The sequence below is a fragment of the Vulpes lagopus genome, chromosome 5, assembly GCF_018345385.1.
Source record: "Vulpes lagopus strain Blue_001 chromosome 5, ASM1834538v1, whole genome shotgun sequence".
Taxonomy (NCBI): domain Eukaryota; kingdom Metazoa; phylum Chordata; class Mammalia; order Carnivora; family Canidae; genus Vulpes; species Vulpes lagopus.
The window spans coordinates 32,631,773-32,658,709 of record NC_054828.1 but is presented as its reverse complement, the minus strand read 5'-3'; the positions used below and the strand labels follow the sequence as shown (position 1 = coordinate 32,658,709).

At 46.7% G+C, this 26,937-nt stretch overlaps 1 protein-coding gene across 1 annotated transcript; it reads left to right on the top strand.

Moving 5' to 3' along the window:
- The first annotated feature begins 3,950 nt into the window (after positions 1–3,950).
- ATP6V1E2 (ATPase H+ transporting V1 subunit E2) lies at positions 3,951–4,631 on the top strand. The gene has a single exon (XM_041754303.1). It carries the CDS (start codon positions 3,951–3,953, stop codon positions 4,629–4,631), a length of 681 nt encoding a protein of 226 aa, XP_041610237.1.
- The last annotated feature ends 22,306 nt before the right edge of the window (positions 4,632–26,937 follow it).

Sequence of the window (26,937 nt, the reverse complement as noted above, 5' to 3'; positions counted from 1 at the left end):
ATTCCTAGTTTTTTAAACGTTTTTATCATGAAAGGATGTTGAGTTTTGTTAAATGCTTTTCTGCAACTATTGAAATGATCATGTGATTTTTATCCTTCATTGCAGGGATAAATATTACTTGGTTATGGTGTATGATTCTATGTGCTGTTGAATTGGGTCTGCTAGTATTTGTTGAGGATTTTGTACCTATGTTCATTAGGAATATTAGCGTATGGTCATCTTTTCTTACAGTGTCTGGCTTTGGTATCAGGATAATGCCTGCCTCATAAAATGACCTTGGAAATATTTCCCATTCCTTAATTTTTTGGAAGCGTTTGAGAAGGATTAGCATTAAACTTTATATTTTTGGCATAATTCTCCAGTGAAACCATCTGGTCTTGGACTTTTGTTTGGGGGGGGGGGTTGATTACTGATTTAATCTCTTCACTAGTTATAGATATGTTCAGATTTTCAGTTTCTTCATAACACAGTCTTGGTGGGTTGTATAATTCTAGGAATTTATTTCTTCTAGGTTTTTTAATTTGTCAGTATATAACTGTTGATAGTATAGTCTTTTATAATCATTTTTTATTTTTGTGGCTGCAGTAGTACTCATTTGTCATTTCTGATTTTGAGTCTTCTCTCTCTCTCTCTCTCTCTCTTTTTGTCTGCTAAAGGTTTGTCAATTTTATCTTTTCAAAAATCAATTTTTAGTTTTGTTGCCTTTTCCCCATTGTTTCATTTATTTCTGCTCTAATCTTTATTTTTATTTTTTATTTCATTATTTCTTTCATAGCAAATGGGGAAGGGTAGAGAGAGAATCCCACAGACTCCATGCCCACTGTGGAGTCTGGCTCAGGGTTCAATCCCACAACCCTGAGATCACAAACCTAGCTGAAATCAAGGGTCAGACACTCAACCAACTGAGCCAACAAGGCACCCCTCTAATCTTTACTATTTCCTTTATTTTGCTAATTCTGGGCTTAGTTTGTTCTTTTTTTCCCCCTTGATCCTTGAAGTGTAGAGTTAGATTGTTTGGGATCTTTAATCTTTTATTAACGTAGGCATTGGCTGCTATAAATTTCCTTCTTAGTACTGCTTCTGCTACATACCATAAGTTTCAATACATTGTGTTTTTATTTTTCTTTGTCTCAAGATATTTTCTAATTTCTCTTTTGATGTCTTCTTTGGCCCATTGGTTATTTGAGTGTGTTGTTTAATTTCCACATATTTGTGAATTTTCCAGTTTTCCTTCTGCTCTTGATTTCTAGTTTCGTTCCATTGTGGTCAGAAAAGATACTTGGTATGATTTCAATCTTCTTAAATTTGTTAAGACTTGTATTATGACTTCATGTGACCTATGCTGGAAAATGTTCCATGTGTACTTGAGAAGAATGTGTGATCTACTGCTGTTGGGTGGACTGTTTTGGATATGTCTATATGTCTGTTATGTCCATTTGGTCTATATTTTTGTTCAAGCACCTCTGTTTCCTTCTTGATCTCTGTCTGGATATTCTATCCATTACTGAAATGGGATATTAAAATCTCCTGATATTATTGCATTGATGTCTATTACTTCTTCAGTTCCCTTTTTAAAGTATTTTATTTTATGTATTTTTAAAGATTTTTATTTATTTGAGAGAGAGAGAGAATGTAGTCAGAGTGGCAGGCAGAGGAGAGGGAGCTGGATCCCAGGTTAGCAGATGCTTAATCGACTGAGCCACCCAGATGCCCTTACTCTCTTCAGTTCCCTTTGCTTCATATATTTGGGTGTTCTGATATTGGGTGCATATATATATTTATGATTATTATATCTTCCTGGTGAATTGACCTTTTATTATTATATATCTTTTTTCCTTGTGACAGTTTTTGACTTAAAATATATTTTGTATGACATAAGTATGGCCACTCCTACTCTCTTTTGGTTACCATTTGCACAGAATATCTTTTTCCATTTTTTCACTTTCAGCCTATGTGTGTGCTTAAATCTACAGTTAATATCTAAGCATATATTTGATTTTTTAAAATTATTCAGCCACTCCAGGGAGTTTAATCATTTACATTTAAAATGATTACTGATAAGGAAAACCATGCTATTGCCATTTTGTTAATTGTTTTCTGTATGTCTTATAGATTTTTTTTGTCGCTCTTCCTCTCTTGCTGCTTTCCTTTGTATTTTGTTGACTGGTTTTAGTGACACAGCCTGATTCCTTTCTTATTTTCATTTGTGAACCTGGACGTCCACCTCCTTCCTCAGACTTGGGGAGTGTTTGGCCATTATTTCTTCCACTAAGCTTTCTGTCCCTGGAACTCCCATATTACATATATATTGATTCATTTAATGATATCCCAGATGTCTCTTAGGCTTTCTTACCTTTTTTTTTTAATTTTTATTTTTTTATGTGTATCTCTGGCTGGATAATTTCAAATGACTTGTCTCTGAATTTGCTGGTTCATTCTTCTCCAAACTGTTTGTTGTTGAAAACTCCTACAGTGAATTTTTCAATTCAGTTATATTCTTTAGCTCCAAAATTTGTTTGGTTCTTTTAAAATATTTTCTTTCCCTGTTGCTAGTCTTATTTGATTCATGTATCATTTTTCTGAGTTCATTAAGCATCTCAAGAAGGCTTTTTAAGACATGGATTTTCAGACCCTAATGGCAGAGATTCTAAATCAGTAGTCTATAGTGGGGCCTGGAAATCTGTCTTTCTGAAAGTTTCCCTAGGTGACTCAGATGTATGCCTAGTTTTGGAAAACACTTCCAATGAACCCTCCTACTTCTCTCCGAGATGCCACCATACCAGGATTCTACCTCTGTATTATTATTATTATTAAAGATTTTATTTATGGGGATCCTGGGTGGCGCAGCGGTTTGGCGCCTGCCTTTGGCCCAGGGCGCGATCCTGGAGACCCGGGATCGAATCCCACATCGGGCTCCCGGTGCATGGAGCCTGCTTCTCCCTCTGCCTGTGTCTCTGCCTCTCTCTCTCACTCTGTGACTATCATAAATTAAAAAAAAAAAAGATTTTATTTATTTATTCATGAGAGACACAGAGAGAGAGAGAGAGAAGAGAGAGAGAGGCAAGGACACAGGCAGAGGGAGAAGCAGGCTCCATGCAGGGGGCCCGATGCAGGACTCAATCCTGGGTCTCCAGGATAACGCCCCGGGCGGAAGGCAGGTGCTAAACGAGCCAGCCACCCAGGGACCCCCTACCTTTGTATTATTTGAATGATCTTTTTTTTAAAATTATTTATTTATGATAATCACAGAGAGAGAGAGAGAGAGGCAGAGACACAGGCAGAGGGAGAAGCAGGCTCCATGCACCGGGAGCCCGACGTGGGACTTGATCCTGGGCCTCCAGGATCGTGCCCTGGGCCAAAGGCAGGCGCTAAACCTCTGTGCCACCCAGGGATCCCTATTTGAATGATCTCGAAACACTTCTGCCTTCAGACAGCCTTCCTGGATTTAATCCTGTCTGACCACGAGTGTCTTAGGGTTCTCCCCAACTCTCTCCAACCCAAAATGGGCTTACGCTTCCCATTTCTGTATTAATTTGGCATTTCATCCCTTCAATTTGCTATACGAGTCTTAGGCCATCACTGTAAAAAACTTCTGGACTAAGTCTACCCTATTTTTTTTTTTATTTAATGATGAAAAAAAAGTGATGAGTGTAATAGAGGTAAAATTCAGGGAATCCAGGTTCACATCTGTTCTTCGTCTGTTCTTATAGGGTATAACCTCAGATACGTAGCTTTTCCTTTCTGGGCTTCAGTTTCCTCATCTGTGAAATGAGCAGTGAACAGATGGTCTCCATGATCTTCCTTTTAGACTCTCACTCTCTCCTTTCCTCTCTTCTGCACTCCATAGCTGAGGAAGTGGCATTCTGAAGTCATTCCTGAAATTCTGCCCTAAATCAAAGGAACCAGAGGGCCCGCGAATTCTCGCTCTACCTCCCTTTCCAGGAGCAACCATGGCCCTAAGTGATGGCGATGTACAGAAGCAGATTAAGCACATGATGGCTTTCATTGAACAGGAAGCCAATGAAAAGGCAGAAGAAATAGATGCCAAGTCTGAGGAAGAGTTCAATATTGAGAAAGGACGCCTTGTGCAAACCCAACGACTAAAGATTATGGAGTATTATGAGAAGAAGGAGAAGCAAATAGAGCAGCAGAAGAAAATCCAGATGTCCACCATGAGGAATCAGGCAAGGCTGAAAGTCCTAAGAGCCCGAGATGACCTCATCTCAGAGTTGCTGAATGATGCAAAGCTGAGACTCAGCAGGATTGTGGCCGACCCAGAAGTCTACCAGGGGCTCCTGGATAAATTAGTGCTCCAGGGTCTGCTTCGGCTGCTGGAGCCCGTGGTAATTATACGCTGCAGGCCACAGGACCTCCTCCTGGTGGAGGCTGCAGTGCTAAAAGCCATCCCTGAGTACATGGCAGTCTCCCAAAAATGTGTGGAAGTCCAAGTTGACCAAGAGGTGCACCTGTCTATGAATGCAGCTGGAGGTGTGGAGGTCTACAGTGGCAATCAGAGAATAAAGGTTTCCAATACTCTAGAAAGTCGACTGGATCTCTTAGCCCAACAAAAGATGCCTGAAATACGAAAGGCCTTGTTTGGAGCCAATGCCAACAGAAAGTTCTTTATATAAGCCTCTGTGAAGTGAAGCTCATGTTGAATTGCTAAGCCATTAAAAGCATAAGTTATTAGAGCAAAGGAAACTAGTAATGTTTCCTCCTCTTTGTTGTTTTCATAGGAGTCTATTGTCTTTCATGAAGTGCCCTCTGAATAGCTAAAAGCATATTTTGGAATAAAACCTGAAAATGTTTATAAATCTAATTCTGGTTTATCCATACATACCACATCTTCTGGTCAATTCAATAGTATAGGTTGAAGGGAACAAAGACATCTGCTCTTTAGCTTGTCCTTTGGTTGAGATGTGAATGATATTAAAGTTTTGTGGGTCTTCTGACTGCTCTAAAATTCTTTAATATCTGAAATGTGTTTTCCTTCTTTTGCTTCAGCTTTCTGTACTTACACTATTTAATGAAGTTTAGAGATCTTTTTCATGTGACAGGGCCAACTTCATGGGCATATGACCAGCATAGTCCCACAGGGTTCCATGTGCAAAAGAGCTCAGCATTTGGGGTTTAATGCTCTGTAGCCAATGATTTGAAATTCTTAGTTTTATCTTTGAAAATGTGTTTTATAAGTAAAGACTGATGGGACTTTGGAGCATGTGCTAAGAGCTTGGAGCCTTGGCTCATGCATGGTACCAACTACCATGGCCTACCCTCCTTCTTGGGATGGGTTCTTGGCCACTCACTTTCCAGCTTGCTGCTGCCCTGAGACCCAGACTTCCCCTCCCTCACCCAGTCAGCACTGCTGCCTTCTGCCTTTGGTGAGGGCTGGATGTGCATGCAGAGAGGGTCAGGGATGTGTGCATGCTCAGCAGAGTCTTCGAGTTGGGCATAATGGCGGCCATCTCGGCCCCAGAAAGGCAGTTTCATGGTACATTCAGCAAGTGACTTGATGAGGGTGAGTCTCTTGCCCCACCACGTACTGACTGTGGAAGTTTAAAGACCGTAGGATTCACCTGTCTGCTACGGATGGGGTCAGCTATGCTACTGGAATGAGAGCCATTTGGCTTGACTTCCCTGACCCCAGCCAGGGCATAGCACATAGATTTGGAGGCTGATGGGAAGGAAAGACCCAGAAGTTGTCAAGCTTGCAGGGCCTGAATCTCAGATTGGGAACTTTTTTTTAAAAATTTTTATTTATTTATGATAGTCACAGAGAGAGAGAGAGAGGCAGAGACACAGGCAGAGGGAGAAGCAGGCTCCATGCACCGGGAGCCCGACGTGGGATTCGATCCCGGGTCTCCAGGATCGCGCCCTGGGCCAAAGGCAGGCGCCAAACCGCTGCGCCACCCAGGGATCCCTCAGATTGGGAACTTCAGGATTTTATGAGGGTCTATACTTGTCCTGGAAAGTATCCCAGTCCATCAGACAGCTCAGTGCCTAGGGGGACTTAGATTTATCTCTCTGGTCAATTTGAGACATCTTCCAGGAGAAGCCAAGAAATACAGAGTGTATAATTTTGGTGATTTTCCAAACACTTATTGCACAATGTAAAGATAAATGATAGGGATCCCTGGGTGGCGCAGTGGTTTGGCACCTGCCTTTGGCCCAGGGCGCGATCCTGGAGACCCGGGATCGAATCCCACGTCGGGCTCCTGGTGCATGGAGCCTGCTTCTCCCTCTGCCTATGTCTCTGCCTCTCTCTCTCTCTGTTGACTATCATAAATAAATAAAAATTTATAAAATAAAAAAAAAATAAATGATAAAATTCATGTTAATGATTTAAAGTTTTAGGCTTTATTTACTTAGGCCTGAAATAGTGAATAAGTACCATTACAAGTCAAAAGAGAGACTGCAGAAGAAAGGAAAAAGCTTTATATTTTAGGGCCTTTTATTGTACTTTCTGAACAAAGGATTCCCACATTTTCTTTTTGCACTGAGCCTTGTAAATTATGTTGCTAGTTCTGCATATGTATGTTAATTTACAGATTAATCTATGCCCAAGCGTGATTTATGTATTAAAATAAAGGATTTTGAAGAAAAGAAACCCCAAGCCACTCTGCCAGGACAAAGTTTGGCTTACGAGGTCAGGAACAGAAATGTTGTAAAGCTAAAACACAAAGTAGAAGACCGATTATTAGAAATCAGGGTGTCTCACAAAGCCTGGGGATAGGAATCTCTTACGGTCTCAGGAGAGGGCTGGACCACCTGGGAATCAGAAAGCCATCTGAAATCCTCTAACTGGTGCTTCATTTTCTTTCTTTTAGGAGTGACTTTCTTTATTGCACAGCTCAAACGGTGGAGTATACATGCCTCAGAAAGCTTATAATTCTAAAGTTTACGTGTTGTAGTTCCAGAAACAAACTTCTACAATTCCACTTTCCTGAGGAGGAATACACTGGGCCCAGCTTCGCTCCAGCTGACATCTGGGGGCTGTTCTCAAAGAAAAGGGGGTCTTTGTCAGCTAGACGTTCTCTGCAAAGGGTGCTTCTATGTGGCCTTTTTAAGTTAAGAGTTTAGTCATTTGCTGAACATTTTCTGAATGCCAGCAATGAGCTAGGCCCTTTGCTGGCTGCTAGGCTGCAAAGAGTATGTACGATCTGGTCCTGTCCTTTAGTTATTGACACATAAATGGATGAAGATCATGGTAATGATACAACGTGGCAGTGCCAGCCCAGAGCCCTCTAAGCAGGACTGTGAATATAAGGAAGAGAGGGTCACAGAAGGCTTCTGGGGTGCTGGCAGTTGAGCCAAAGAAGGCACTTTAGGCAAAGAGGGGGGGCGCATATGCGAAGGCACTGAGGTATGAAAAAGCAAGTTGTGTTAGAGGAACTGCACATAGTTGAGTGTAGTTGAGTGTGATGGAGTGTGAGGGATGTGGGGGACGTGACCACAGATGAGGCTGGGAAGATTCTGAGGTGCAGTGGGCCTTGCTCAGGAGTTAGGCTAATTCTGCTGGGTGGGTGATGAGGGTTCATTGAAGGACTTTAAACAGGAGTGCAGCCATGAGAGCTGGACTTTTAAAAGATGATGCTGGTGTCACTGTGTGTGGAAAACATGTTGGCGGGACGGAGAGGCTGGAGGCAGGAGCCCGATTAGAGGTTATTTACCAGCCCAAGTGAGAGATGATACGTACTCTATGTTCTTTTGTGAGATAGGTCAAATTCATTGATATACAGGCTGGAAGAGACTAGAATTAGTGACTTACGTCTTACCCTCCCCCCGGCCCGCCCCAGCCCTGTCCCCCAGAAAATCCTTTCCCTCGTCCAGGCTTGAGGCTCTCTGTCAGTTTTGCATCATCTTACAGTTTTTTTCTTATAAGAGTGTTCTTCCCCTCAGAGCCTTCCCCCCTTCTCTCATTCAAGGCCAAGAAAGCATTCCCTTCCCAGCTGCCTGGGCCCTCAGCTGCCTGCCTCCCTGGGAACCCAGACCCCACTTCCTGCTGTAAGGCAGGAGGATCTGAATCCTCTTGGCCTGCCCCAGCTCTGGCCTTCTGAGCCGCCTTCAATTCATTATTGGGGCCCCTGACATGAATTCATCTCCAAAACAACTGACAGGTAGGTTTTATGAAAGTTTTATGGGAAGTTGAGGAGAGCTTTACAGAGTGCCTGTGGGCCTAATTACCCTGAGTCCCATTCATTTGATTTTATTTAAGACTTGATGTATTCGTCTGAGACAGCGAACATAAGTAGGGGTGGGGACAGAAGCAGACTCTCTGCTGAGTGGGGAACCCTGAGTGGGGCTCCTATCCCAGGGCAGGGCCCCGGGATCATGACCTGAGCTGAAGGCAGACGCTTAAGGGACTGAACCACTCAGGTGCCCCTCTCTAAGTCCCATTTAAACATCTCTGTTTTTCCAAACTTTTCTCTCACCCAGAGTTGCTAGATACTTTCTCTTTCTCCTCAAACTTCTCAGCTTCTCAACCCTTGGGCTCCGGTCTCCGTCGTCATAATGTCCCCTCAGCAAAACAAAAGCTGGTGGCCAAGGAAGCCCTGGCTCCCCCAGTCCCTGGCTGCAAGGACTATACAGTTCCTGGTGAGGCCTTGCCATGCACCACCTTCATTTACTGTTAGCTGCTTTTTCTACTCAGCCCATCGTTTTAGACATAGCTCTCTTGGAGCAGGGACGGTGTTTTGATTCTTCCTTCCTGCATTCCCTGCTGCCTTGTTATTTTAGTGCTGACCTTGGGTGCACGCCACACGTAGTAGGTTCTGAACCCAAGTCTCTGGTTGTTACATTCTTTTCCTGGCTCTGGTTTCTGGATGGAGGCCTCCGGAGTCTGTCCTCTTCAACCCATAGATAGTGCCATAGAATGAGGCAAGTGTGTGAGATGGGGGCCAAGGGAAGAGTGCCAGGACTGTAACCTGGGGATGGTGCTTGATAGGAGGATCCTATACTGCTCCTGGGGGGGGGGGGGGGGGGGGGGGGAGCTGCGAGATGGGTGGAGACTGAGCTCAAGCAGGACTGTCCCCTGCCTCCAAAGGAAACTGTGGGTTTATTGCTTTTCTTTGCTTCCCTCCGGGGGAAACAAATGGGAGGGGCTTTGCTTTGGACCTGGGTGCAAAGGCAGGGGCTGTAGAGGGCCTGGGTCCTCCTCAGGGGCCTCCACCATGGGAGAGGCAAAGCTCAGGCTTCAACACTAGCCCTGACCCGTAGGGTAGGCTGCTTGTCACCATTCTGACAGCTGCCCTCCTGCAGGGCTCTTTGATTAAGAAATGCTTGCACTGGGCGCTTTCCATTAGTTGACAGATACAAATCAGGGCACCTGGCTGGCTTGCTCAATGGAGTAGACAACTCTTGATCTTCGGGTTGTGAGTTCCAGCCCCATGTTGGGTGCAGAGATTATTTAAAAAAAAAAAAAATCTTAAAAAAAAAAAAAACCCACCCCAAACCAATGTCCACACATTCTCTAGTAGCATTAACTAACTGTCCCACCCTCAAGAAGGCGTGTACCTCCTGTAAGGGACTCGGTCCCTGTGAGCTGAAAGGAGCAAACTGTTACAACCGCAGGCAGGCACACCCCTTCCCTAGGGCCCTCCTCATTAACACTTCCTCCCGAGGTGCTAGGGAAGCTGTTTGCTGCTGCTGCTGCAGAGGCCGTGCTTTGGGGAGAGGCTGCTTCTGCACCCTCTTTCCCTGCTGGTGGAGGGCCTGGGGAATCTGAGGGCCCACCAGAGCCAGGCTCTGCCCCTCCCTGAGACCTCAGCCCCAGGGACCCAGGAATCCCGTTGCCAGGGGTAACTTGGTAGAGGGAAAGTATATGTTTAATTCCAATCCTGAGTTGCCTGGAGAGGCAGAAATGGAGGGGACATTTGAGCCTGTGCTGGAGCCTCGGAGGAGGCAGGGAAAGCAGAGCAGCAGATGGAAGATACTGCAGGGCTTCCTCTCTGTTTCTAGGGTCCCAGGACCCCCGGAAGTGGGTCAGCAGATCTATTCTGGGCCAACCACAACTCCCCATGCCTCTGGGGAGCAAGTGCAGCCCTTCACTGAGCTCCCCCAGGAAATTGCACAAGGCTTTGCCTCCTTCCTCTGCCCTCCTCTGTGTCCTTCGCTGTACCCTCCCCATCCATTACCTCAGCTCTGAAATCATGCCTGTTGTTGATAGCAGGGGGAAAGGATGGAGTCTCTCTTCCCACCCTCTCCTCCTAACACTCGGTTCCAAAGCATGATAGACCCTCACTCTCAGAGCACCCCATGCTCCCGTACAGTCCCCCAGCTCACCCACTGGCCTTTCCTGCAGGACAGCATCCCTTTCACTGGGAACCAGGCTATTGCACTCCCTGCTCCAGATACAGCAAGAGGGGTCCCAGCTCATGGAGACCGTGGTAGCAGACCCTTGGTCCAGCTCATCCACCCCCACACACACCTGGGATGATGGAACTGAGCAAGATGTGCTGGCACTCAACTGGAAAAGGGGGAACAACAGGGAATATTTGAAGATTCTCATCTTTCCTCATTTGGAATTTGAGTCCTGGGTTTTCTTGCAGTCACTTAAATTCAAATCAGCAGACCTCTTATTCATTCATCCATTCATCCCACAAATATTTACTGCATGGTTACCAAATGGCAAGCGCTCTGCCAAGCACTGCATCCCTTGTAGTTACTGCTCCGAGGGCTTTCACAAAGGAACATTCTAGAACATTCTAATGTGGATGGTGAAGCCACAAGTGGGAGGGGCCAGGGCTCAGGAGGGGATACCAAGCAAGCAGACAACTGGTGATTTCCAGGTGATCTAAGTGCGATGAAGAAATCAAGGGTTTTGGATGGTGAGGCCTTCTGTGACCTGTTCACATTGGGCTCTGGGATCTATAGCACAAGAAGGAGCCAGTCCTGCCTACAGCAGAGGGGAAGGTGGGCAGAAGGAAGGACATTCTGAGCAGAGGGAGCCACAGATATAAAGCACCAGGCAGAACAAGCTCTGCTGACTTGAGTAGAGAGGAGGCCAGTGGGGCTTCACTAAATGAGTGCAGGGGAGAGAGAAGGGTCAGTGTGAGATCATACTGGGTCTTGTGGGTGGCATTTAAGGAATTTGGATTTATTCTAAGTACAATGGGAGTTCATTTAGGGCTTGCAAGCATGGAAGGCTCATGACTTTGCTTTTTGTTTTTTTTCAAACAAAAAGTTTATTTAAACATCAAGACACTTGACTTGAAAGGATACTAAGATCTGTTTCTTTTAGAACAATTTTTTTAAAAGATTTGTATTTATTTATTCATGAGAGACACAAAGAGAGAGGCAGAGACATAGGCAGAGGGAGAAGCAGAACTCGATCCAGGACCTCGGGATCTCGACCTGAGCCAGAGGCAGACGCTCAACCCCTGAGCCACCGAGGCATCCCTCTTTTAGAATAATTTATCCCTACTTAAAGACAGTGGCCCCACATGTAACAGCTACATGCAAAAAATTATAATTTATAAAATTTACAAAATTATAAAATTGTCCTTGGTTGTACAATGATAAACGAAAAACATTAAAATTCTTCAGTCGAAGAAAGTCTGTAAGAATTTACATGTTGTTCTTTCTTTGTTAAACAATGAGGACAAACGAACTTACTGGGGTATAAAGGTAAGAGCCACAGAAGCAGGCCACTAAAGGAAAAAGGGGCTATTTTCATACAATCATTATTTTTCCCCATCTCACCTCCATTTGCTGTCAACTGAAACATACCATTGGCTGTTTTGTTTAAAAAGATGCGATACACCTGTGTACATACACACCTGATGTACAATAAAGGAATGGGGAGGGGAAATGGAAGAAGAGTGGAAGCTGTGCCGTTGGAGTCAGGATGTGATGCACCCAGATCGCAGTTTTTATTTATTTTTTTATTTTTTAAAGATTTTATTTATTCATGAGAGACGCACACACACACAGAGGCAGAGACATAGGCAGAGAGAAGCAGGCTCCACGCAGGGAGCCCGATGTGGGACTCGATCCTGGACCCCAGGCTCACTTCCTGGGCCCACTGGCAGCCCTTTAAATCAGAATCTGATCTGCCTCATTGACAAACTCTGTCATTCGCGACTGGCTTTCACTAGTGAGCTAAGTGCTGCAGGCCCCTTAACCTCACAGTGCTCCAAGGAACCATCAGGCCTCCGCCTCCAAATGAAGGTGATGGTGGTTCTCAGGCTTGACTCCTTCCTGGGCCTTTGCCTCCTGGGGCTTTGCCTCCCCAGGCAGCGTGCAGTCTCCTCAGCTGCTGCTTCACAAGAGAGGTACTGGGGTGGCAGTGAAGGAGCCACACCTGCAGCACCCAGAGCAGCAGAAGCGTGACAGGAGCTCATTTTACGGTGTAAAATGCCCCAGCTTCTCTGTCCAGCACTTGCCCCTCTCCTGCTTTGTTCCAAAGAAACTGCTTGGACCCCACAGAAGCAGGGAAGCAAATATCTGGTCATCGGCCAGCTCAGACAGGTGGACAGGTCTCCTTCCAGGCAATGCTTTTTGTACTTTTTCCTAAAAGGCTCCCTGTGGCATTCAGGGCTACATCCCCGAATGACATCTCCTTTCCTTACAGAAAGTACCAGTAGCATCATCCTGGTCTTCAGTTGCCAGAACTTAAATGCACTATTTGCACAACTTGCCCCATCCAAACACCCCCCTCTCTTCCTCCTTTTTAAGGATGCTTCCCTGCCACGAGGACTGCTAAACCTGGGCTTAGCACCACTTCTTAAGCACTTTGCACGCTTACTGTACTTAGGGGAACTTCTGTTTTTCTCTTAGCTCTTTATAGCACACCCCCCTTTCTGGGCCACTCAAACCCTGCCTCTTCCTGACTCTGGGATCCTTGGACTTGGACACACCCCTGGACTCTCAGCCCATTGGTTTGTTTCATGTATTGGAGATTGGGTTCGTTTTTGTGGAGAGGGAGTTGCTCCCTCTCCTGTGACTTGCTAGATTTTTCCCATTTGAGCCATGAGGGTCACTGACCCCCAAGGGGGTGAAATTGAGGATAATAACGTACTGACTCGGGCCCTATACGAACAGAAAGATCTGGTAAGCAAGGATGGCACTGGGTATTTTTTAAATGAACGAATCCTGGCTCTGGAATCCTAGCCTGGTCTTCCACTGATTCCCTTGGGCTTTGGATTGGACTCACTCCTACTCTCTCTGGCTGTTGTGTGACCCTGGCAGGTCACATCTCCATCTGTTAAGTGAACAGCCAGGGCCCGATGACCAAGTTCCCTGAGACCCCTCAGCCCCCTAGCTTCCCATTGGCTTCACCCCCTATTGATGACACTTGATCTCTTCTCACCTCTCTTTCTAGGCTTCCTTCTCATGCCTACTGGGTGCCATACATGCTAGTGTCTGGGGTCCCTGCCCCTTTCATTGGGCCATGGGCAGGGCTATACCCTAAGGGGCATTGGGAGAGGATAAACTGTAAATCTACTGGCCTCTCTCCAACCAAGGGCAGGGTATGTTTTGGGGAGCCTGCATTTGGGAACAAGACTGGCTGGGTGTGGTGTCGGTGTGGGTGCAGGGGTTTGGAGAGTAGTGGGAGAAAGCCTTAGGCCTTGGGCAGTCCCACTTGGGCTATTTAACACAGCATCAACAGGGCATGCTTCCTGTCTTCAGGCTCTTGCCCACTGGAGAGAATCCAAACTTGGATCTCAGTTTGAGGTCTTAATAATAGTGGTTTCTATTCTCCATCAAGGCACCATGCAGTCCTTATCTAAGAGAATCTGTGTTGTTTATAGGTCAGAGCCCTGGGGTGGGGGATTGTAGGCCTGGATTCTATCCCTTGGGTTGCCATTCATTCGCTAGATTAGCAAATGAACTTACCTACTCTATGCCTTAATTTTCCTATCAGTAAAATGAGAGACAAAATGCCCGTTCTTATTGGGGTGTTTTGGCAGTGAGTTGAAATATAAGACAGAAAGGCAAAGAGATGCTCATGTGTTCCATACAAAGTTTGATAACTGAAACTTAACACGGTGAAAAAAATTTTATTATACAAGAAATTAAAGAATACATTACAGATGTCAAAAAAGTTTTATAAAAAAAAAAAAAGTTTTATAAATCACATATAACTCTACCATCCAAATACGGTTATTTTCTTTTTTTCATATTTCACAGTGATATTTCAAATAATTACACATGATATGCCTACCATTTTGCACCTCACATATGGAATCACTTGGTCTTTATAAGCTTCATTTTCAATGCCTACAAATTATTGCACCTAATATTTTTTATGATTGATTTTAACTATTCAAACAGTAATTGACATTTGAGTTATTTTCAAGTTTTTATGATAATAGTGCTGCAATTAGCACATGACTTTTTAGTGGAATCAATCTGTATATAACATTTTGTCTACTTGTTAAATCGATACACACACATTGTTGAAAAATTTAAATATCCAGTATAAAGAATATTTAAATCACAGGTAATTGTTCCGCTGAGAGATACCCTTGTGAAAATGTCGAGTCTGTCCTTCAATTATTTTTCTATGCATATGTTGGGAGGAGGGTCACTTGTGTGCATACACCTTACTGGCCTATTGATGCATACAGTGTTGCACACTGTGGCAGGTAGTTAAGAGCATGGAAGTTAAGAGCCTGGGCTCCCAGTTCAGAGTCTCTAAGTTTAAATCCTACTCCTGCCACTTACTCAGTTAAGCCCTTTGCATAAACTCTACACCTCAATTTTCACACTATATTTGCTAGTCACCCTTAGGCAAGCTCCTCCTTTGGGCCACAGGTTTTAGAAGAGTGACAGTAATAAAATCTGTCTCCTATGGTTGTAAGAATCTGTATAAACCATTTAGCAGAACATCTGGCACATAGTGAGTGCTCAACAAATATTCCCTATGGTCATTTTTTCCATGCCATGACACATTCTTGAAAAATCACCATTTTAAACACCCGCCTGATTATTGTTCTTTTATACTCTGATCTATTCAACTTCAAGTTTCCATCACAAGGCAGTGGTTTCTGCGTACCTAAACCTTTGCCCCAGATTACTTCCATGGGCAAGCATCCTAGAACTGGAATTAATGGGTTAAGGGTGTGACGATTTTTAAACGACTCTTTAATGCCTATGCCAAATTGCTTTGGCAGAAGAGGTCTTAAAGAAACGGGGGGCTTAGGCATGGCTTTCAGTCTCGGATTCTCCCCCCCCCCCCACTCCCCTCCTTTCTCTCCCAGCCCTTAAATCATTGCATTAGGTCCTAGACTTTAGACACGATCCCTTGGTGTGAAAGGGGCCAGCGCAGCGGACCGGGAGGAGGGAGAGACGCCTGGGTTTGACCGTCCTAGTAAGTGCAGCCAAGTGACAGCGCGGCGGCGGCAGGTGACCCGGGCCTGCCCTCGTAGGTCCCGCTCCCCGCCCGCCCCGAGGAGCGCGTCCTCACCGCCCCTCCCGGGCCCGGCCCTAAAGGAGCCCCTGGGGACTTAGGGACGCGCCTAGGTGCCCTGGGCGCGGAGAAGGGCGACGCTGGGAAGTCCAGACTCGTGTCATCCCAGGCGGGCGGGAAGATGCTACCGCGCGGCTAGCGAGTATTTGCTGCCTGCAACCGGGTCCTGCAGGCCAGGCTCGGTGCCCGGCGCTGTGCACACGGGGACCCAGGGCACAAAACTCAGGGCCGCCCCCCTGGGCGTGAGACGAGCCCGGAGCCCGAGCGGCGAGCGCGCGCCCAGGGTGCCCAACCCAGGGTGCCCGGCCGGCGGGGACGCCCCGGGGTCCCGGGGGAGCCAGCGCTGCAGGCGGCGGGGCGACCAGGGCCCAGCTCACACCCGCCTGGCGGGACGTCTGGAGTGGAGACGACGGTATTTCAGAGGAATGCTCAAAATAAAATGAGAAAACAAGACAGGAGGGAAGTGTTGATTGGATGGAGGGAGATCTCCTTGGCCCATTTGGTTGGCCCACCAACCCAGCGCCAGTCAGAGCCCCCCAGCCTCCAGCACGCCCTCAACTCTGCATTCATTCTAGGCACCCTTCCTTGCAGCCAAGAGCCAGGCTTGCGGGCCTTTAGGGGGGCAGGGTCTAAAGTTTTTCTTGCAGACTCCTCAAAGAATCCTGAAACTCTAGGACTACCTAGTCCCCTTGCACATTTGTAGGAGCATTCTTTTTTTTTTTTTTTTTTGTACTGTAGTTACATAGGGTGAGCCCTCTGGTGTGTGCAAACACTGACATTGGAAAATAAAACTGCCATGTGGTATCTGTATACAATGGAATATTCCTCAGCCATTAGAAACGACAAATACCCACCATTTGCTTCGACGTGGATGGAACTGAAGGGTATTATGCTGAGTGAAATAAGTCATTCGGAAAAGGACAAACATTATATGGTCTCATTCATTTGGGGAATATAAAAAATAGTGAAAGGAAATAAAGGGGAAAGGAGAAAAAATGAGTGGGAAATATCAGAAAGGGAGACAGAACATGAAAGACTCCTAACTCTGGGAAACGAACTAAGGGTGGTGGAGGGGGAGGAGGGCGGAGGGTGGGGGTGACTGGGTGACGGGCACTGAGGGGGCCACTTGACGGGATGAGCACTGGGTGTTATTCTATATGTTGGCAAATTGAACACCAATAAAAATAAATTTATATTAAAAAAAGGAAAATAAAACTGCTTTTAGAACTCTGAAAAATATTTCCAAATGAAATACTATAGCCATTCATACTGCCATCCTTTTAAAAAACACGTGAAGTTTATAACAGTAGGAAAAAATGTCATCTTTCTTTTTTCTCCTCCTCTAGTTTATATTTCCATTCTCCTTTTCCTACATAATTTTATCCTCATATATTTTTGTGATCGGATGACTTTTATGTACCACCTTGTCATACTTCTCTCCAAAAGCTTTGTATATAAAATGAATTAAGTTTTTAAATTTCCTGTGACCATAGATTCGAAATGTTAAGAGAATATTTTCTCTCGATTTGTACCATGACAACTAGTCCACAATCAAAACAAATGCCATTAGGGATTTTTAATAGATACTAAGGAAGCATAAAGAATAAAGCTTAATTGGAAATACATTTCTTAATGAGATAAAGCCTTTTTCCTGCCCCAATTAGTTCCTGTTTCCATGAATGAATATTACTCATTGCTAGATGAGGTCAGGGTTCAGCATTAATTCTTGTGTGTGTGTGTGTGTGTGTGTGTGTGTGTGTGTGTTAATAGATGTGAGAGCTGAGCTCAGTAACCTTTTCACATACGTAAGTACAAAGAAGTATAAGGAGTTTGTCAATCAATTTTAGAAATTCTTTTTGAGTTATATGCCCACGATCATATGGGTGGGTCATTAAGAATCTATCAGCTGACAACTAGAAGAGATTCTCTTTCACTTTGAATGAAAGCAAAGAATTAGAACCTTATTGATTTGCCCAGTCATCAGTCACTCCTTTCCTCAACACCGATACCGGGATTTAGAGTGCAGCTTTGATGCGCCATACATTTTTTCCTAAGCCAATGCACCATGGTAGGATTTGGCATGGGTGAGGGGTGTGCCTTTCTTTTCGAGAGGTGGGAGAAGGGTGACTGTAAAATGAGAAGTAGGAGGGGAATGAGCAGCACCCCTGGACTGAGACCTCTGACCTCTGTGAGCTCAGGCAGGACACCAGCAGGGGAAAGCTGGGGTGGAGGTTGAGCGCTCGTCCTGTGAGGCTCTTTATTTTTTTTTTAATTTTTATTTATTTATGATAGTCACACAGAGGGAGAGAGAGAGAGAGGCAGAGACACAGGCAGAGGGAGAAGCAGGCTCCATGCACCGGGAACCCGACGTGGGATTTGATCCCGGGTCTCCAGGATCGCGCCCTGGGCCAAAGGCAGGCGCTAAACCGCTGTGCCACCCAGGGATCCCCCTGTGAGGCTCTTTAAATGACCCACACCAAATACATGGCCTGTGACGATCTTCGATCTTCGTGTATCCCCAGGAGCACCTGCACCCTGGGTTGTACTGGGCCACAGCTGGATGGATGGGCAAAGAAGGCAAAGTGATGGGGCCAGGGGTTCCTGGAATTTCTGAAAGTCTCTTTGCAGGAGGTGGGGGGCTCTGGGTAGAAGGTCCTCCCTGGGGAGTGGTTGCTCCTGTGCAGGGCCTTTCTGTGGGGGGGCCGCCCCAGCAGCAGTGACCTGAACCCATGGACACCAGCTGTGGTCGGTCTCCAGGTCCAGCCTCTTCTCTCAGAGCTTTCCTTCTCCTTTTGGTTCAGCCTGCTTTGAGCTCTTTTTTTTTTTTAAGATTTTATTTATTTATTCATGAGAGACACACACAGAGAGGGGGTGGGTAGAGGCACAGGCAGAGGGAGAAGCAGGCTCCCTTGCAGGGAGCCCGGTATAGGACTCCATCCAGGGACCCCAGGATCACGACCTGAGCCAAAGGAAGACAGACGCTCAACCACTGAGCCACCCAGGCATCCCTACTTTGAGTTCTTGAAAGAAATTCTTTCTCATTCTTCTGTGCAGGACCTCTGCAGGGCAGGGCAGGGTCCCCACAGACCAGTCAGAGTGCAGAGGGGTGCAGTGGGGCCAACCAGGGCCAGCGAAAGCCAGAGCCCCTGATAGAGTGCTGGCTACTTCGCTGGTTTGCCTCTCCTCTCCATCCCAGCTGTGCTCATCTGTGGGGCCTTGGCTGGCCTCTGTGGCGCCTGTGTGTCATTAGAAAAATGCCCCCTTGGGCAGCCCCAGTGGCTCAGCAGTTTAGCGCCGCCTTCAGCCCAGGGCCTGATCCTGGAGACCTGGGATCGAGTCCAACGTTGGGCTCCCTGCATGGAGCCTGCTTCTCCCTCTGCCTGTGTCTCTGCCTCTCTCTGTCTCTGTGTCTCTCATGAATAAATAAATAAAATCTTTAAGAAAAAGGCCCCCTCTGGACATATACAGTACCAGGAGCCCATAAGGTGGGGGACATACAAGATACCTTTGTACTAAGAAAAGGCTCCCCTTCCTCTGGACTGACACAACCCAGCACCCAAAACAATGGCTTGGCCAGGGGAGGGTGGACTGCATTTCAGCTCCCACTTGTCCCCTCAGTGGGACACTTGGCCATAGCACACCTGCATGACCACATGGGGGATGCCCTTGCCTTTGGCACACTGTTTCCTCTGTCTGAAGCATTGTCCTTCTACTAGATTAATCAAATCCTACCCATCCTTTGTGGCCACCTCCTCCTCTAAGAACCAGGCTTCTCCGGCCCACTATCATCTCTTTCTCCTCTGACTTCCTGTGATGCCTTCAGTCTGTAGACATTAATCATATGGAGATGATTGGGCAGGGTCTACACTATAGCAGTGGTTCTCAACTGGAGGCAATTTTGACCCACCAGGGGGACATTTGGCCATGTCTAGAGACATTTATCATTGTCACAACTAAAACAGGGAGCCTGTCACTGGCATCTAGTGGGTAGAGACTGTGATGCTGTTAAATATTCTACAATGCACAGGACAACTCCCAGTGCCCACTCCCTATCAAGCAAAGAATTATCTGGCTCAAAATGCCCAGAGTGCCAAGGAGACATTCTGGACCAGGTAATCTCTAGTCTTGAGAAGACTTTATGTCACACCCTAAATTATATTGCTACTATTTTTCTACTATTTTAATGACTTTAGTGTCAGTGTTATTTCCTCAACCAGGTGATAACTTCTTCAAGGACTTGCAGGCTCTACTGCAAGGGCACTAACACAGGATCCCCCAGGGCTTTTTGGCTATCAAGCCCCAGCCCAGCCTTCTGATGTTTCTTGTGAGCTTCTTTTTTTTTTTTCTTTTTTAAAAGATTTTATTTATTTCTTCATGAGAGACACAGAGAGAAAGGCAGAGACATAGGCAGAGGGAGAAGCAGACTCCCTGTAGGGAGTCCAATGTCAAACTTGATCCCGGGATCCTGGCATCACACCCTGAGCTGAAGGTAGATGCTCAACCACTGAACCACCCAGATGCCCCTCTTGTGAGCTTCTGCTATTATTCCTGACCAATGGAACTCTATTACATATCTTATAAAACAAAAACAAAAACAAAAACAAATCAAGAGAGCCAGACAAGCACAGGATTCCTTTGTATGGCTCATAGAACCACCCCAGTCTCCAGACTGCATCTCACTACATGCCTGAACCATGGCTCAGTTGAAAGACTTTGAGAGAAGTCATTAAACTTGGAGGTTGTGGACAGGCAATGTGTCAGCTTTCTCTTTAGCCTGGAGTAAGGAATCTATTAACCATGTTGCCCAAATTCATGCAGTCTGCAACTACCCTACACCAGAGTTCATGGAAAGGAGAGCTCTGAAAGATGTTTTTTCTCTTAAATGTGGAATCTCCTAGAAGGCTGGACCTTTGTATTTGTGGGGCTCCAGTGCAAGAGGACGAATGAAGTCCACAAATCATGCACTTAAATATCTTCTAATCCTAAAGCAAGCTACCAATGTTAAATGTTCTAAACTCCTATCCTGAAAAATCTATCTTCATCCTGACATGGAAGGTCAAGGTTGACTTGAGAGTTCTCAGACTCCTCCAATCCCCATGCTAGAACATGGTAGTTGTGGGGAGAGCTGGCCCCAGGACTCCTGACCCCCTACTCATGGCCCATGGCTGCTCCACTTCACTCTCAGCTTGTCTCACCATTTGAAGGGGCGCTGTGGGTATTCCAGCCTATGTATCCAGTTCCAATTATACGTCTTGTATGCACACCTCCAATTCAGTCTACTTGGAAAGAAAGGCCTGGAGAAGAGGCCTTTGGGTTCTAAAAACAGGTTTGGGGCCTTTGAGCAAGGAGTTTCTGGGCCCTATATATCCTGGGTATGGTCTGGGACTAAGGTATGTATGTGGTGGATATATCCACTTGACCTCACAGATTCCTTACCCTGTGGGGAGGGATGAGCCAGATTGGAGCCCTCTTAAAGTGCCAGTCCAGAGCACTTTGGGTTTAAGGGCAGAACTGACACCCCAAGTAGCAGCAGCTGCAGGATGTACCCTGGGCCTTCTGGAGGTTGACCCCACACTCTTCCCCGCCCCCCCCCCATAGACAGACTGGGTAGGAACCTCAAGACCTATTTTGGCTAACAGTTTTATCAATATATAATTCACCTACCATACAATTCACCCACTTAAAGTGTAGAATTCAGTGGCTTTAGTATATTCAGAGCTATATAACCATCACCACAATCAATTTTAGAATACTTCATCACCCTGCAATGTTAGCTGTCACTCCCCAAGCCCCTTATTCCCCCGATCCCAGGCAACCACTAATCTGCTTTCTTTCTGTATAGATTTGTCTATTCTGGACATTTCATATAAATGGAATCATATACTATGTAGTCTTTAGTGGTTGGCTTTTTTCACTTAGCATAGTATTTTCAAGGTTCATTCATGTTGTACCATGCTTTATTCCTTTTTATCACCAGACAATATTCCATTTTATGGATATCCCACATTTTAGTTATCCACCCATCAGGTGATGGACATTTGGGTTGCTCCAGACCTTTCACAGTCTTTTCCTGGACCCTCTTATGAGTGCAGGGCTCTGCATATTGGCAGTGCACAACATATACTTGCCCTCAGAGTTTCTCTCCAACAGGTCCCCTGTGCTATCATCAGTGCCCCATCCCCTCCTGGTACCAAAGCAGGGCTATTTTCCCTCAAGAAATGGGGAGATGGCTCCCTTTCCTGCTGTGGTTGTGCACGTGAGAACCCCACCTCTTGCCATGGCTCCCAAATTCCCTGGTTTGGGTTCATCTCCATATCTTTCTCCACAGGACAGGCTGGGAGCAGATGCCATGATATTTCCTCCATTAGCTATTGCCAATCCCAGGTTCCAACTCATATAATCCTCTTTTCTTTAGCCAAATGGGAAAGCCCTTGTGTGATTCAGAACACTTGGCTCCAAGTGATAGCTACCCAATTCAAATCAATGTTAACAGCAACTGAAAAGCTTTCGGGATGTCTCTTATTTCCAGTAGAAAACTGGAATATCCAGGGGCTTGAGTCATGCCAACAAGGACTCCCTTTCTCTTTCCTTCTCCTTCCCACCTGTCTCTCCCTGTCAGTGTCTTCTTATCTCTTCTTGGAAGCTTGGAAGCTTTTCTCCTTGGAAGCTTTATTCTCAGGCGGGCTTTCCCCTTAGTGGAACAAGATGGTCACCAGCTGCTGTGGACGTACAGTCTACTCATTCAGAGCTTATCTTCCCAGGTGCTCTAGCAAAAAACAGGTTTGAGACTCATTGGTCAGGCTTGGATAACGTGTCCACACAGGAACTAATCATTTGGACCAGAGACAGAATGTTCTCATTGGCTGGTCTGGGTCTTGGGCCCACTCTTGATTGAAAATCAGCCCCCTTGAACCTCATGGACTAAGATTAGGGAACATGGAGTCCCTCCCCCCTAAAAAAATCAAGGGGAAATGAATGCTGGACATACACAGTGGGTACCACTGAAGGCATTCTATGAACTGGCCCGTCTGGGGCCTGGCCCACCAGTTTATCATACATGTTCAGATATGTCTGAACCCTACTGGTGAACGTACCTAGTCTGAAGTGGAGATCCTTGCTCCATGTGATAAGTTCATTCCATACGAGAGTCTAGAAATTAATATCCATGATGTCAGCCTTCCTAATGAGGGTTTGTAATGGAACACAAACAAATCCTTATCCAAGAAATTTTGCCCTGATAGTGGTATTAGAGGCTTTACGGCAGGACAGTGGGGAAAATGTTATTTAATTCAAGAGGGGAGGCCCAGAAGCACAGTAAGTAGGTACTCATCCATCCTACCCACGTTTGGGATCTAAATGTTCTCAGTATAATTTCATAGTAATTTATCTGTGCCAGGGATGAGCAGAATCCGGTGGGGGAGGCATCAGGGGGAGCCGTAGACAAGGAGTCATAGACAAAGTGCCTGGGTGGAGATGAGAGAGCTGGTTGTAGGCAGCAGCCCAACATAGCTCTTCTGTGAGATCCCCCTCGCTCTTTCTCCCCCTTTCCTGAATCCTCGGTTGCCATGGCAACTAATGATGCTCCCTCCCCCTCTTCCCCTCTCTGGCTGGCTCTGGTCCCCAGGCCCCACCACTTTAACAAACCTCACAGAGCTGTTGCCTGCCTCACTTCAACTCGCTCAGCCTGGGTACTCAGCCTCACCCTCCACCCCTAACAGATTCTCCTGCCTCATTTCCCCGCTTCCAGGCCCCTGCCTTGCTCCCGCTTTAATCCTGATCCAGGCTTGAGCTAAATTCCCATCTTCCTTCAAGAAGTTGTATGGAAATTAGATTTTTGCCACTCTAACTGGATTTGAAATGCATTAAGAGACCTGTCTCTTGAAACACCTCAAGGCGAGACAGTCGTGGAGGGCAGAAGGATCTCTCACTGCTGCTTCCGTGCCTAAACACTGCTGGAGTGAATCACGTTCTATTTTTGTACTAGGAGAGCTTTCTGTTTAAAGAAATCCCCTAGCCAGTCTCAGAGTGCAACAGAGATTGTATCATAAAGGAAATCACATCTCAAGTTCAGAGCTTGCAAACCAGTGGGCCCACAGATGTTTGTTAGGTCCATAGTATGGTGAAAAAAAAAAAAAAAGGAACCAATAATTCACAATCAGCAGTTATCACATAAAAAGACTGGGTTCCTGGCTTTTCTTGAACTGGACACGGCCTGTATGCTTACGTGGTAAAAATGGGTGGGAGGGAAGGGGCATAGGGCTGCCTCCTTTGCACTGGCTTATTATTTCCTGTCAGCCACATGGGGTCAGCATCCTTGTTTTACCTGCCATGCCTGGGCCCTCTGGGCATCCCAGTTTTTGATCCCTGCCCTCACTGATCTGTTTTGAGAATCCGGATAGTCCTGCACTGTGTGGTTTGCTTAGGGCAGTTATCTGGAGATCCTCTGAAGGTAGCCTGATATCTGAGAGCAGGTGAGCTTTCTATACTTCGCTGTGCTTTCAGAGTCTTCAAGTCCAAGCTCATCATTTTCTAGGAACACAGCCAAGTTCTGATATGGGCTGGATAGGGGAGCTGGGGGAAGGGTGCTTTGTGAGGATACAGAAGTCACCCAGAAGTGAAAATCAGTGAGAGTGAAGCCTGGGATTTCTCTCTGGGTCTGAGCATCTCCCCCTTCTTTCACACACCTGCTACAGTACCCTGGCCTTAACAGAGCCAGGCACAGCTGACTGAAGAGAGAAGACTTCCCAGGCCAGCCGCAGACTTCCTCACCTGATTTGAGGGACCCAGTAGGTGTTGGATGGGGTCCAGGGAAGCTCTTCAAGGCTCTGAGTGTGGATCTCCCACTCAGCCCTCAAGAAAATGGTGGATATGTGGGCAGCAGGTGGGCCAGTGAGGACTTATACCCCTGTCCTCTCCCCAAAACATTTCCCTCCACAGCCTTTGGTGGGAGGAAATGAGAGAATGGGTAGAATGAAAAGGGAGCTTTTTAAGCCCGTACCTTCAAAGGTGCTACTCCTAGATATACGTACGCACTGGGAGAGACCCAGTGGGTGTGCACCATATCATTTGAAACACAGTGACAGGCCTCTTCATGTAGGTTATCCAAGCAGCTCTGGATCTTCATCCACAAACCCAAGTACACAAGACATAGATTTGTTTTATTTTTTTACATCAACTTTCGGCTCCTCCTTGCCGTACTTGGTCTCTGGAACCTTCTGGCTGAGTTAGCTCAGGCAACTCCTGAACCTGAGTGGGTTTTCCCATATGCAAAGTGGTGATGGTAATAGTGCTGCCTGGGGAGTGGCCTCCGGATGAAATGTGATGATGCAAAGTGCACTGGACACGGTGGGATCCCCAGGGGGTACTCAGTAAGTGTGAGCTTCCCTCTTCCAGAAGCCTTCGTAGAATGCTTTAGCTCATGGAATCTTTCTCAGGTTGCCTATTGCATCCTTTTGTTCACTGGACTGTTCATTTGTTAAGTGTCCGGCAGTGGGGTGGTCCCCGTAGCCCCCCTATTAGCTGGGGTGCCATCTGGCACGGGATACGGAGAGAAGAGCTGTTCCATGTTTGGGAGGTCCCACACTGGTGTTCCTGGGGTGGAGAGCGGCTTCTGGAACACCCCGCCCCAGAACTTTCCTTCTCAATCCAGGGTTGCCTTACTCAGCACTTTCTGTGTGGCTTCCCGGTGGCTGGCTTCCAAGGCCTGCTCTCTGCCCCAGGACCCTACAAAGGCTTCTTTGAAGAGAAGTTTGAGGGAAAGTGACTGTGTCATTTGAAACAAGAGAGGTTCATAGGGGTAAAAAGTGTAACTTTATTCTCTTATTTTGGGATTTTCAAGTCTAGAGAAAAATGATCAGCTGAATGGAACTGGGTGGGGGTGGAGGCCGTGAGGGATAATACCCTAGAGTCAGAGTTGGAAAGCTTGAGGTTTCCTTAGCCCTGTGATTTCCAGCTGAGAGCCTGGAGCAGGACCTGCAAGCCTGAGCTGCCTCCTGCTCCCTCAGACTCTGCTTCTAGAGCTGGCGGGTAGACAAGGGGCCCACTTGACCTCTCCACAGATCACCAGACCCAGCCTCCTCCACCACGGGTCTGCTCCAGGGGTTCGTTCCCACACCTTCTCAAAGGGCACAGAGCCCACTTTCCTCCTTCTGGCCTCTAGGGCAGAAGGGATCTATGCTCTCTCAGAGTGGGACTGAGAGGTACCACAAAAGCCCCATACACTGAGGGTCTCCTCCATCTGCCTCCAGGGCCGGCCTCATGGGCCAACCCTGGGGGTGTGGCACAGGCTGTGCTCAGGGGGACCGCTGCCATCGGAGGGGTGGAAGGCACACGTGGTTTCAGGCTCTGCAGTCGCAGCCTTGGTTTTGACCATGGGCCTGGCACTGTTGTTCTTCGGCACTGGGGCCCACAATCGAGGGCCATCCCCTCTACGCCCCCCAGCTCTTCAGGTCAGGTGTCAATCACTACACATTCCCTGCCCTTCTCTTACTGGCACCTCTCATGTGTATGGCTCTGCACTTACCATTCACCCTGTCTCCACACTTACCTGTCCTACAACCCCGCGAGGGGCCTGACCCCACCGACTGAGGGCTGAGGAGAAGGCTTCTGCCTGCCTGTGTCCTGTGACTGCAGGCCCTTTGATGCCACCCCTTTGTTGTCCTTGAGGCACAAAAATGCTTCCTGCTGGCAGGATCTGTAACCCCTCCCGCGTCGGTGTGGGAAATTTGCAAGTCCAAAGCCGATCCTGCTCTTTTGCTCTAAAGAGCTCCCAAACCCTTTGAGGGTGCTTAATAAATACTGACTAGTGAACCTCAGCTGCTGCTCCTTTGGCTAATTAAATCTAAATAAGTCACAGACTTTAAATTATGCAACAAGGCTTGGCCAAAACAGCTTAAAAATGCGGGAGCCCTAGCTTTTCTGCTGTGCCCTGTGGAAAAATCCCATCTTTTAATCATGCTTAGCCTTCCTGAAGGAACAGTGGCAACCTTTAAATAATGAATGAATGCATATTAGCAAGATTTTCCCAAGCTACACACACATAGGAGCTAGATCAAAAAAGGGACAGAGGCGGAGACAGGCCTGGGGGGATTCCGGAAGTTTCTGGTAAATCCCCGAGTGCTGGGAGAAATCATTTGATTCCTCAGAAGCCTAGAGCAAGGGCTCCTGAAGGCACAGAGGGAGGAGGGGCTGCACCAGATGCTGGGGGAGGCTTCTACAGCACTTCTAGAGGCTCCGTGCACAGTTGTCCTCTCTCTGCTTGCCATCCGGCTTCCACAGCCCCCACTGGAAGATCCTCCAGGCCCAGAACAGGATCTTTATAACAGAGCAACGGGATGAATTGAATCACATCGCCTGGCGTAGTGCTTCTCCCAAGAGTCACTGGGGATGTTGTCAAATGTGGAGCTATCAGTGGGTTGGGGCTGGTGGGGCCTGGGATGCTGCATTTCTAAGATGCCCCAGGCAAAGGGGAAGCTGCTGGTCTTCAGATCAAGCGTAGCAAGGATTTAGATTTTGTAATGCAGCTG

Excerpts from the sequence above, each read along its gene's own strand:
- ATP6V1E2 (XM_041754303.1), top strand. The coding sequence starts at position 3,951 with ATGGCCCTAAGTGATGGCGATGTACAGAAGCAGATTAAGCACATGATG.